Source organism: Esox lucius, chromosome 12, assembly GCF_011004845.1.
Source record: "Esox lucius isolate fEsoLuc1 chromosome 12, fEsoLuc1.pri, whole genome shotgun sequence".
Taxonomy (NCBI): Eukaryota; Metazoa; Chordata; class Actinopteri; order Esociformes; family Esocidae; genus Esox; species Esox lucius.
The window spans coordinates 23,318,586-23,332,282 of record NC_047580.1 but is presented as its reverse complement, the minus strand read 5'-3'; the positions used below and the strand labels follow the sequence as shown (position 1 = coordinate 23,332,282).

At 40.2% G+C, this 13,697-nt stretch overlaps 1 protein-coding gene across 2 annotated transcripts in view; it reads right to left on the bottom strand.

Annotated features, from left to right (window-relative positions):
- The window catches only part of grm4 (glutamate receptor, metabotropic 4), a 285,814-nt gene that overhangs the window by 99,329 nt on the left and 172,788 nt on the right, over positions 1-13,697 (bottom strand). For both annotated transcript variants that reach the window (XM_020051365.2, XM_034296161.1), the window contains exon 3: positions 10,066-10,282. In XM_020051365.2, the coding sequence (XP_019906924.2) occupies positions 10,066-10,282 (217 nt within the window). The remainder of the gene's footprint in view (positions 1-10,065; positions 10,283-13,697) is intronic.

The following is a 13,697-nucleotide window of genomic DNA, read 5'->3' as shown; positions in this document are numbered from 1 at the left end:
AGTTTGACCTGTAAAGGGCAGTTATCATTGATTGTCCACATTGACATGTCTACCGTGTCAGGTAGGTAATGATGAGACATAGCCAGTCACTGCTGTACTGACTGTATCTGTTGGGTTGATTCATGAAAGATCACATCCGACCATTCTTCCATCTCTAGTTCTGGGCCGGCCTCATTCTGTGATGACAGGAGACCACTCTGGAGGCTTTGACAGTAAATCATTGAAATCGGTGGATATCCTAATCGCTTTTCATTTAAGGTTGAAGTTGGTAGTCCGTCATCGCACCACCCACTATTGTTTTTAGTTGCAGCATCTACGTATTATGCTGTGTTATCCATCGTCAATTTCACAATGTGAAACACCGACATCAACAACACAAAATACTTGATGCATGAAATACTGAAACGTCCTCCCTGTAAACCGGTCTCTTGCTTGTCAACTTTATTCTCTTAACATTATTCGAAAATACTATCTTAGCATCATTCCCTAATAATGACCTAAGTACTCCCCCTCAACTGACCATTCTCTAAAACTGTTCATGAATCGCCTCCTAATCGACTCCTAATTAACACAACTAGCTACTGACTAATGAGTCAACATGAATTCCAAGTACAGTTTATTACTGGGTGTTGCATTGGGGTAAAAGAGAGGGTAGAAAATATAGTTTTGCTGGATGTAGCACACAGTACCCTATGATTTTGAGTATTTTGCATTGAATAGTTATTCGGCAAAAAATAGCCCTTGTACATTACGGTGGGGAGAGGTGAAAAATGTAGTGGGGTTGGATTTATAACACAATCTCTCTCTAAAGCTAATGACCACAAGGAAATAAACAACAATGAAAACATCTAAATCAGATTTCTTTTTAATATTAGATGTTTTTATTATAGATATACATTAACATATTCAAGTTGTAGTCTTCTCAATGTCCTCCACCTTATAATATTCTTTACCTTATGTAAAGAATAATATGAATAGCAATTTGGTTTTGTTTATATTTTTCCCACATCATTTATATTTGAAAATGTTCACATTAAACACTACATATACACCACAGACTTTGAAGGCAAAATACAAAGTACTATTGTTGCTGACGAATATATATATAACATTTCACCGCAGATATTTCATTTGACGGCAAAATATGAAAACCAGGGGTCATACTGTTGCTGTCAAATCTCTAATGTTGCGTGCATGACGCTAATCTATTTTTGCTGATTTTAGCTATCAAGTTGTGACAGTTAGTTGGTTGGCTAGCTAGCTTCTTATCTTTGGTTGTCGCTCAGATGATGGCAACCTTTTTTACATCAGTGTCACTGCCACTTACAAGACCAACACAACCAGTTAAGTTTCTCTGACCTCACTCACTAGCTTGATCCGCCAAACGCTGGGTGTAAGACGTTGTTACTCTGCTCTGAGACTTGTGCAATAGTACAACTGCTAGTGATTTTAAACTGTGCTGAGTTTGGTTTTTCTCTGGTGGGGCATCATGATTTAGCAGCGGCGGCGCACCGCTCTAATTTCAATAAGAGGGAAACATTGATCAGTGAACTCCTGAGTACAATCCCAGAGTTTGCTAACTTCAGTGTAACATCTTACATAGTTTGGATAGGTATAAGGATGAGTGAAAAGGGCCCTGCTGTTATGATCATAAACGTGCAGGGGGTAATTGTCTGGCACATGGGGACTTAAAGTGCAAGGACCTTTTGAAGTCGAGTGCTCAGAACAGAGAAAAGTCAACGATACAGGGCTGGTTGAGAGGAATGCTAAATGGACATGTCATGGGTTGGTGGGTATTCATAGACATGTTGGATTGCTTCCAGTTGCCACAGTGAATAAGAAGCTAAGAAATAATGGTGGTTCAGCAGGTTGGCTTGGCAGCTACATAGTTTGTTTTTACTTCCCGGCAGAGTTCCTTCGAAAGCTACAGTACATTGACCTACCATTTTGCCTGTCTATCAGTGAAATGAAGTGGGTTGGAAAGTTGCTCCTTCAGTTAAACTGAGCTCGACCTGCAATAAATGAACTCCATTCTAGCTAATCTATGGAAACCTGGAACTCCCTTTCTTCAGACTCCCCATGGTGCAAACTAGCAGCTCCAACATACATATCGCTGAGCTGGCTTAACTCTGCTCATATGAACTACTTTTTTCCCTGCTGGGGAAGCTGGAGGGCTCTGAGGGGGCCTTCTTCTGCTCCCTCCTCTGCTGGTCTTTCTTCAAGCTTTAGCTGGTACAGTATCATGGGGACCTGGCAGAGGAGAGAGACCCAATGGCACACATAGCGGTTGGCATGTCAGCAGTGATTACATTCAGCCCCCGCGGTGGTCAGAGGTCAGGCTGAGCGTGAGCGGCCTGCTCCCTGCTCGGGGAGTACTGTATTCACAACCGCTGTGCTACGCCCACATCCATTGCAGCTCCAGGGCAGGTATGTTCACTTCTCCCTCTCCATTCCCTTGCTTGATCATTATCTAGCTACATGATTGTTGAAAAATGATTTGTTTTCACTCCCTGAACACTTCAGTAAACCCATTGTAGCCTGGACTGACTCAATAATATCATTACCATCAATATATAATAGCATGATTGTGGCCTCATTAATTCGTTTTTTACCTGCAGATGATTATAATCTTGAGTCCAGTTGTAATTATTTGATTGTCATTTGTCAAATTACTGGTTTTAAATATACAGGTGCTGGTCATAAAATTTGAATATCATCAAAATGTTGATTTATTTCAGTAATTCCATTCAAAAAGTGAAACTTGTATAATATATACATTCATTCCACACAGACTGATATATTTCAAGTGTTTATTTATTTTAATTTTGATTATTATAACCGACAACTAATGAAAATCCCAAATTCAGTATCTCAGAAAATTTGAATATTACTTAAGACCAATACAAAAAAAGTATTTTTCGAAATGTTGGCCAACTGAAAAGTATGAACATGAAAAGTATGGCATTTTCCTCTTCACAATACCCCATAGATTTTATATAGGGTTAAGGTCAGGCGAGTTTGCTGGCCAATTAAAAACAGGGATACCATGGTCCTTAAACCAGGTACGGGTAGCTTTGGCACTGTGTGCAGGTGACATGGCACCCCAAACCATCACTGACTGTGGAAACTTTACACTAGACTTCAAGCAACGTGGATTCTGTGCCTCTCCTCTCTTCCTCCAGACTATGGGACCTTGATTTCCAAAGGAAATGCAAAATTTACTTTCATCAGAGAACATAACTTCGGACCACTCAGCAGCAGTCCAGTCCTTTTTGTCTTTAGTCCAGGCGAGACGCTTCTGACGCTGCGTCTTGTTCAAGAGTGGCTTGACACAAGGAATGCGACAGCTGAAACACATGTCTTGCATACGTCTGTGCGTGGTGGTTCTTGAAGCACTGACTCCAGCTGCAGTCCACTCTTTGTGAATCTCCCCCACATTTTTGAATGGGTTTTGTTTCACAATCCTCTCCAGGGTGCAGTTATCCCTATTGCTTGTACAGTTTTTTCTACCACATCTTTACCTTCCCTTCGCCTCTCTATTAATGTGCGTGGACACAGAGCTCTGTGAACAGCCAGCCTCTTTAGCGATGACCTTTTGTGTCTTGCCCTCCTTGTGCAAGCTGTCAATGGTCGTCTTTTGGACAGCTGTCAAGTCAGCAGTCTTCCCCATGATTGTGTTGCCTACAGAACTAGACTGAGAGACCATTTAAAGGCCTTTGCTGGTGTTTTGGGTTAATTAGCTGATTAGAATGTGGCACCAGGTGTCTTCAATATTGAACCTTTTCACAATATTCACATTTTCTGAGATACTGAATTTGGGGTTTTCATTAGTTGTCAGTTATAATCATCAAAATTAAAAGAAATAAACACTTGAAATATATCAGTCTGTGTGGAATGAATGTATACATTATGCAAGTTTCACTTTTCGAATGGAATTACTGAAATAAATCAACTTTTTGATGACCAGCACCTGTATATATATATATTCAATAAAGGATATATTATGTCAGGCATTTATGATTTATTGGACCTGAAAAGAGTGTAAATGCAGTGGATCGGATTAGAACTTATGCTATAGCAGTATAAGTACCACAAAGACAAAGGCTTAGACCAGTGAACCAAACCAGGCCACCATAAATTAATTCTAAGTTGCTGAAATAACTTGTGATATGTTGAAGACCAAGACATATTACTCTCTACAGTAAACAGCTGTGTCACATGTTCAAATTACTTATTTGTACTAATTTAGCCAATCCTCAAACCTCGTTCACAATTTAGAACAATATGAAAACGTACCACTAAACCATTTCCATCGGTTTTAAGTGCATGGAAGTTGGTGTCAAGGTTCCGCAAGTGTCTAGGCAAGCACAAAGAATTTGTAAGATTTGATATCATTATTTGTCATACGAACAAAGCCATGAGTGGGATCCATTTTATGTATACATATTTCATAATGTAATTGTGCAAAAGCATATAGTATTATTACCGTATAGACAATAGGCTATAGTGACAGCCAGCAAATGTACAGCTCTGTGGTGTAGTGGTTAATGACACAGCCTTTCACATGGGCAACCTGGGTTTGAATCTGGAGAAAGCAACTCTTTCTATTGCAGGCCGGCTGAACTAGGCTTGCCTGGCTTCTTGTTTATTTCACCAGACCAGCCACAACATATTTGATTTGAGCTCTGACTACCCTGCTAGCTGAAGGGCGTTGGGCTCCGTTCTGTATCACCCCGGGGATTTCCTCAGGCAGTAGGTGCCCTCGCATGTGTTGAACCACGTGACCTTCTGGTTAGACTAGCAGGGTTAACATCCAGGCACCCTGCTTCCAGGTGTGGATGCCTAGGAGGGCCTGCTGCGATCTATTATCAAGAAACACTGTGATAACACTATGAAACTGGGTAGTGGGGAAAAAAAAGATAAAAAAAACATTTGAATATGAATTATGTGTAATTACTATTAAACTATTCAGGAGTTTGTAATATTTGGGGGTCACTGGAATTTAAAAAGCATTGAAAACCTTAAAAAAGGTTTTGGCTGAATGTGCTTAGTATGTGATCTGTTCGCAGTCCATGAAGAGCAGAAACAATTCCACTGGGCAAGAGCTGACAATATATAGCAGGCTTAAACTTTGACATGGGTGCTCTTTGGAAAAACTGCTTTGGTGAAGACAGAAAGCTGACGCTAAATGTGGCCATGGTGCCTGTTTCAAGACACTGACACTCGTAAGCTGACAGATGCATTGTTAGCAGGACAGACATTATCTGCAGACATATCGGGGAGAGAGTAATAGAAAAAGGAAAAAAAAACAAGAATGCTTGCAGCCATACACACACCCATAAACAAACACAGCATGTTCATGTATTCAGATATTCTTTTGTCAAAACTGATAATTCATTAAAAACCACTGACCTGATACACTTCCCATAATTTGAATTATTAATGTCCTTAATATTGTAAATCACTATACACTTAATTTAAAATTATGTTGCCAAATGCCCATCAATCTGGGCCAAATTTGAGGCCAGTGGAGACAAAGATGAATGGCCCTTAGCTCTTTCCCAGCAAACAAAAAGAAATAGAATCAATCATTCCTTCCAATCTCCCAGGCACGGCTGTACGACTGCAAAGTGAGAAAACTTCTTAACTTCCACAACCTCACTTTGACATATAGCATGTGGTATGCCTTGCACGTTTAACATTTACATTTTTGCTATTGGATAAATTATTAATGTTAGGCTATGTTATGATATATGTTATGTCGTTACTTGTCAGATAAAGCATTCTGTATTTGGTGGATAAGGATGTGAAAATACAATATTTCTTGTACAGAAGGATTTGTATTGATGGATAGTCATAATGTTGTTGGCTGTACTCTAATTTTCCTCATACTTATTGAAAACATTCTATTGATTCAGCAGTGCCACTTACTGTACATCTGTGGGCGATATGGGTATTACTATTATATCTACTGGAACTAGGTGTTGGTAAGTCTGAGGCTGGAATGCTCAAATGGAAGGGCTTGTATGACTGTAATTTCCTTTTTTCATTGTTAAATTCATGACCTTTTTCATGGTCAAATTCCCTTGGAAACCACCAATATCTGGCCCTTCAATGCTTCCTAAGGAGACACAGCTGATATGGCATAATGCCATACATACCTGAGAATACTCCGAAGCAGATCTAGGCCATTGTGACAAATAGCACTGCAAAGATAAAAGTACTCAAAAGCGAGATGGTAATTTCCCCTGACTTGTTTGTTTCAGTTGCATGAACAAAGCGTTTAATTCAAGAATCGTCTTTGTCCATGACATCTGTATATTAACATAAAGGTCCAACTGCCATTCTATTTAGATTGGTTAGTATTAGTAATGCATGAAGATGGAATCCTTTAGCAGCAAACAATCAATTGCAGTAAGAGCCAGTGGCTCGTACGTAAATAAAACGCTAGGCAAAACATTGCATCTACACTCACCTAAAGGATTATTAGAAACACCATACTAATACTGTGTTTTACCCCCTTTCGCCTTCAGAACTGCCTTAATTCTACGGGGCATTGATTCAACAAGGTGCTGAAAGCATTCTTTAGAATTGTTGGCCCATATTGATAGGATATCATCTTGCAGTTGATGGAGATTTGTGGGATGCATATCCAGGGCACGAAGCTCCCGTTCCACCACATCCCAAAGATGCTCTATTGGGTTGAGATCTGGTGACTGTGGGGGCCAGTACAGTGAACTCATTGTCATGTTCAAGAAACCAATTTGAAATGATTCGAGCTTTGTGACATGGTGCATTATCCTGCTGGAAGTAGCCATCAGAGGATGGGTACATGGTGGTCATAAAGGGATGGACATGGTCAGAAACAATGCTCAGGTAGGCCGTGGCATTTAAACAATGCCCAATTGGCACTAAGGGGCCGAAAGTGTGCCAAGAAAACATCCCCCATACCAGTACACCACCACCACCAGCCTGCACAGTGGTAACAAGGCATGATGGATCCATGTTCTCATTCTGTTTACGCCAAATTCTGACTCTACCATCTGAATGTCTCAACAGAAATCGAGACCAGATCAGACCAGGCAACATTCTTCCAGTCTTCAACTGTCCAATTTTGGTGAGCTTGTGCAAATTGTAGCCTCTTTTTCCTATTTGTAGTGGAGATGAGTGGTACCCGGTGGGGTCTTCTGCTGTTGTAGCCCATCCGCCTCAAGGTTGTGCATGTTCTGGCTTCACAAATGCTTTGCTGCATACCTCGGTTGTAACGAGTGGTTATTTCAGTCAAAATTGCTCTTCTATCAGCTTGAATCTGTCGGCCCATTCTCCTATGACCTCTAGCATCAACAAGGCATTTTCGCCCACAGGACTGCCGCATACTGGATGTTCTTCCCTTTTCACACCATTCTTTGTAAACCCTAGAAATGGTTGTGCGTGAAAATCCCAGTAACTGAGCAGGTTGTGAAATACTCAAACCGGCCCGTCTGGCACCAACAACCATGCCACGCTCAAAATTACTTTAAATCACCTTTCTTTCCCATTCTGACATTCAGTTTGGAGTTCAGGAGATTGTCTTGACCAGGACCACACCCCTAAATGCATTGAAGCAACTGCCATCTGATTGGTTGATTAGATAATTGCATTAATGAGAAATTTAACAGGTGTTCCTAATAATCCTTTAGGTGAGTGTATGTTGTCAATGGTTTCATGGCAATGAAGCAAATTCAACCCAAATCCAAAACAGTATTGATATATGCATACACCGATCAGCCATACAATTATGACCACTGACAGGTGAAGAGAATAACACTGATAATTTCACTATCATGGCACCTGTCAGTGGGTGGGATATATTAGGCAGCAAGTGAACATTCTGTCCTCAAAGTTGATGTGTTATAAGCAGGAAAAATGGGCAAGCGTAAGGATCGGAGCGACTTTGACAAAGGCCAAATTGTGATGGCTAGACAACTGGGTCAGAGCATCTCCCAAACTGCAGCCCTTGTGGGGTGTTCCCAGTCTGCAGTGGACAGTACCTATCAAAAGTGGTCCAAGGAAGGAAAAGTGGTGAACCGGCGACAGGGCTAAGGCTACTGTAGCTCAAAATGCTGCAAATGTTACTGCTGATACTGATAGAAAGGTGTCAGAACAAACAGTGCATCACAGTTTGTTGCATATGGGGCAGCATAGCCGCAGACCAGTCAGGGTGCCCATGCGGACCCCTGTCCACTGCTGAAAGTGCCTACAATGGGCACGTAAGCATCAGAACTGGACCATGTAGCATTGTAAGGTGGCCTGGTCTGATGAATCACGTTTTCTTTTACATCACGTGGATGGCTGGGTGCGTGTGCGTCGCTTACCTGAAGAACACATGGCCCCAGGATGCACTATGGGAAGGAGGCAAGCCGGCGGAGGCAGTGTGATGCTTTGGGTAATGTTCTGCTGAGAAACCTTGGGTCCTGCAATTCATGTGGATGGTACCTTGACACGTACCACCTGCCTAAGCATTGTTGCAGACCATGTGCACCCCTTCATGGCAATGGTATTCCCTAATGGCATTGGCCTCTTTCAGCAGGATAGTGCGCCCTGCCACAATGCAAAAATGGTTCAGGAATGGTTTAAGGAACAGGAGTTCAAGGTGTTGACTTGGCCTCCAAATTCCCCTAATCTCAATCCAATCAAGCATCTGTGGGATGTGCTGGACAAACAGGTCCGATCCATGGAGGCCACATCTCGCACCTTACAGGACTTAAAGGATCTGCTGCTAACATTTTGGTGCCAGATACCACAGCACACCTTCAGAGGTCTAGTAGAGTCCATGCCTCAGGGCTGGTTTGGTGGCAATAAGGGAACCTATAAAATACTTGGCTGGTGGTCATAATGTAATGGGTGATCAGTGTACATACACATTAGCTAAATGCATAGCTCATGCCCACCTACATTATAACATTTTAAAACTTCATACTGAAATCATACAAACCTACCTAATTCATCAAACAAATACAGCTCCGGAAAAAATTAAGAGACCGCTGCACCTTGTTCTTTCCTTTCCAAAAAAGTTGAAAAAGGAAAGTTTTGAGTGAGGAACAGAAGGGTTAAAATTAAGAGACCACTGCAAATTGAACGCTTCTGTTCCTCACTCAAAACTTTCCTTTTCAACTTTTTTGGAAAGGAAAGAAAAAGTTGCAGCGGTCTCCTAATTTTTCTGGAGCTGTATATTTGATGTAGATATAATTCAGTTTTTAATGATTAAACAAAATGAAAGTAATTTTCAGATTATTAAGTAACTAACTTTATCTACAGTACTTAAACACAGTTTAAATTAGTTGAATTTTTACAATCTGAATAATATGAACCAACCAACCTAGCATTGTAACTAACTAGAATGACTATAACCCATTCCGCCTAACTACACACAGGCTGAGGAAGAACAAAGGACATGCGGACACATAGTGACAAAAGTGCAGAGGAGCTATAGCTTGCCAGCCTCCTAGCACACAGAGATTACATCACTGTGTTGTCTGGTTCCTAGCGGATGGCTAACTACTGAGCATGGATAAGACGTAAATAAAAACACAACTTACAAAAACAATGAAATTCACATCTCTGAAATATTTTCATAACAATGTTGGTAATAAGCATAGCTGTATTTAGTAAGATTTAGGCTCTAACCACCCTAACTGTTTTATTATGTGTTGCATTTAACTGTCAGTATCAGTAAAAAGGCAGGTGATGGCTAAGGGAGAAGACAGGTGGTCAGGGGAGAGTCAGAAGAAAGAGCCCTGTCAGCATCATAGAGGATATCCTTAAGACAGAAATTGAAACTACAATATGCAGAATGTGGAAACTGAAATATATATTTTTGGCAGGGAACACAACCAAATAATGTCATGTTGTTATTTCAAAATGCATTTAAAGTTTTTTTTACATTTTTTATATCGAAATATTAGCACTATTTGTAATGATCAAATTGAAACTAAACAGACCTCGAAATGCCCTAATTAATCTAGCATTATCACTTTCCAAACCTGACCAGAATGTGAAGAAATTAATGCGAGAGAGTTGATTCACCATCTTCACGGGACTTCTGTATGAAGGCATCCACACCGCTCTCTCCATAGTTGCCCTCTGATGCCACTGTGGAGACGTAATTCCATTGCATTGCTTTGACTATGTCCACCATGGCCTGTGCCTGATAGGTGTCCGATGGCACAACGCGGGAGAAGAAGTCGTAGCGCGTGTTATCACTCAGCTCGGCAGCCGTGGAGGCATAACTCACCTGGGGGATCTGGGGAGAAAGATACAGAACAACAGAACGTGTGAGAATATGCTTTGTAGAATCTCAAAATACTGGGAGGAAATTTGGAAGCTGTTAGCCTACACCTGAATTAGTCATATAGAATTACCATATTTAGAAGCCAAGGCCAAGAAAATATGAAAATGTATTGAAATAATTTCGCAAACAACTTGATATGTCATTTCCGGAAGCCCTGAAGCCCAAGGCAGAAAAAAATTCTAGTTTGAACAACTTAGTATCTCATTTGAACAACTGAGTAAAAAAAATATATTTGAAAATTGAAATTTTTTTTGTTTTCAAACGAGATACTAAGTCATTCAAACAAGATACTAAGTCGTTCAAACGAGATAATCCTTAGTATATGTTATAATTAACGGGGGGGGGGGGGGGGGGGGAATCTTTTCAGGGCTTGGCTGTATATCTGGCTTTTCCCTGACCTACAGTATATACATGCATCTCTTGTTAAAGATCCAGAAACTTCGGCTCCCCCTACCTTTTTGAATTGATCTGCTGCTCAACCGTCCCCTTCCCACATGTTTTTCATAATTATGATATATCTCAATGTTTCCAAATAAAAATATAAAAATACCTGCCCTGTTCCTATATGCACATCCACAATCCATCAATTATCCAGGTGTAACTATGTGGAGACACAGTCTTATAGTATGCGGAGGAAATAGTGTTAAAAAATCTTTCCATCCACAAACTCACCCAGTGCCATGCTCAGCTGCTCATTCACCATTAATGGCCGATTAACATATGTGAAAATCCTTTCTTGACTACTTTCATCTTAGCACATTTACCCTAATAGACTTGTTCGGAAGTTACCAAGCCCAAACACTGATTAGTCTTCTATGCATCAACCATTTGCTTTCCATCCTGCATTTTCCTGAACTTTATTCAACAAAAGGCAAAAGGCCTATTTACATTATCTCTGATAGATTCGCTGCATGTTCTCAACAGTAGGCTGTCTCGTGATTGGACACAAAGTTTTTTGGAAACCTATGAATTATAAAGCGCTTCGCTGGAGAGATAAGAGTTGCAGTTTCTTGGAGAGAAATCAGGGAGTGGAAGAGAAATCATGTGAATGTCATTCTAGTCCAACAAGAGATAATGTATTCACTGTCCATGCATAAACAATTCTCTATCATTCAGGCAACAGCCATCCATTTATCGCAAGGCTACAATGAATCTGATTTCTGATTTCACACAATCAAAAATTCTTCATGCTTTAATCTTTATACATTGAAAAAGTTATATTTCCATGTCAAAACGCATTTAGACTAAGATGTCGCACTGTTTTCTCTATGTTCCCTCTCACATTAATGTGCACAGAGTTGTCTCTTTGTCAACACTGTGTCAGTGTTAGGGTAACGTAGCGTAAAAAAGTCTGTCTCTGTCTCTCCATCTTTCCCTCATTTTGCAAATGTTCATAAATCCTTTCCTTCCTTCTCTATTCTGTGACCCAGAAACCAATATGTGATTGAGTGCTAAAGGAGATGTGAATTTGTTAGAAGCTTAGTGAAAAAGTGTCTTCCTCTCTTGGATAGCCAATGTTCAAGGACACTCATGCATATTTAAATCTGCCACACCCCCCTTTGAATTAGCTTTCAAGTCACTTAATTTGCTTTCATCTATATACACATTTATTTTGGGATACACCCCTGTAAAATAAAAAAAAAGGAAGTGGCTTGAAGAGGCATGTGAAGAAGGATGGAGGGCCATCTCATTTAATGTACACACATTTTTTTACATATTTACTTTTTTCATGAGGAGGCCAGAGAGGATAGAGGAGACAGGAGGTGAGGACATGTTCTTGTATCCAATGCTTATTAATTGATACATTGTTATGCAAAGACGTTTCCTGATGTTTTAAAATCATCAATGGCCTCATGGGGACATTGCTTAGCTTTTTTCTTCCTATCCTGCAGCTCAGTTCAGAAGGATGACTGAATATTTGAGTCTGGGTGTTTTAATACTTCATCCTCAGCGAAGTTAAATACATCATCCATCTAGCAATAATTATCCTTCTCCATGAGGCGTTCTGAAAAGCTCCCTGCTCTTTTTCGGCAATACAAATAATATGTTTGGAGCAGTGGTAAAGTCACTGCCTTTAGTAGTTGCGTTGTTGAGTGGTTTGAATCCTGGGTTCAAATGCTGCTTTTGGATTAGCAAAGGGGTCCTGAGGAGGGCGATGTGATTGGCCAGCAACATCCAGGTTTAGGGGATTAGCTATCAATGACTCGCCTTGTCACGCTCTCATAACACATTGTGGCGGCTTGGGCGCTTGTGATTTCAATAGGGGTAGAAGTCTGGATATTGTGTTAAGTCCAGCACGTGAGGATTCTGGTATACACTTCCTGGTTGAGCAAGCAGCGTAATAAGAATGATTATGGCATTGGAAGTGCTTTGGAAGACATACTGTATCTTGACGTTGCTGCGATGAACCAGGGACTTACTCACAAATTAGATATCATGAACCTGGCAACAGAACCTGGAAATTGTATTTATGGGGAACTGAGTTAGGGGTTAAACATTTAAAAATGTAAATCCCTGTTATTCCACACATTTAGTCCATGCAAATTATGGCAATTTACTCTTCAACTAATTCACATTTGCAAAATGGGTATAGCCACACGCTTACTATGTTTTATCTCATTCACACCATCTTCATAATGGATAGATCCACTTCTGGAGATCACAGTTGATCCACAATTACGCAGAGAAACATTAACACATTTCCAACTTGTAGGCTACAGATTTTTTTTTATAAACGCAAAAATAACTACGGAACCGGAAAACCATTATAATTGAATGTAGAAAAAAAATTAAGAGACCACTGCAATGGTTGAACAGTAATGTAATGGTTGAGAAGGGTTAAAATTAAGAGACCACTGCAAATTGAACACTTCTGTTCCTCAAAACTTTGTTCCTTTTGAACTTTTTTGTAAAGGAAAGAAAAAAAATGTCCAAAGCTGTATATGTAGGTTGATTATTGTGAAAATGGGACATACAAGTTATTTAATGGAAATGTTTGCATGTTTTCCATTGTAACAATCCCCAAAAATTGCCCATTTATGCATTACTCACTTTAGTTATACCGATGGACCCCCATTGGTTCTTGAATTGGAATGACATTGAATTCTGCTCTAATTGTGGTCCTAGTTATTTAATGTAAGATCATAATTACTACATGATCCTGATTCAGACATCTTAGATATGACTGACAGTCTAGAGACGTTCTACCTAAACCCCCTATTCTATCATTACATTTCAGTCATTAGCATACGCTGTTAACCACCTCCCATAGCGTACAGGGTGAAAAATCTGTTGTTTTGTCCCTGAGCAAGACAACTAATTCCACTTCCTCCTAATTTAGAGGGATTGGGTTCAAAGAGGAAATACA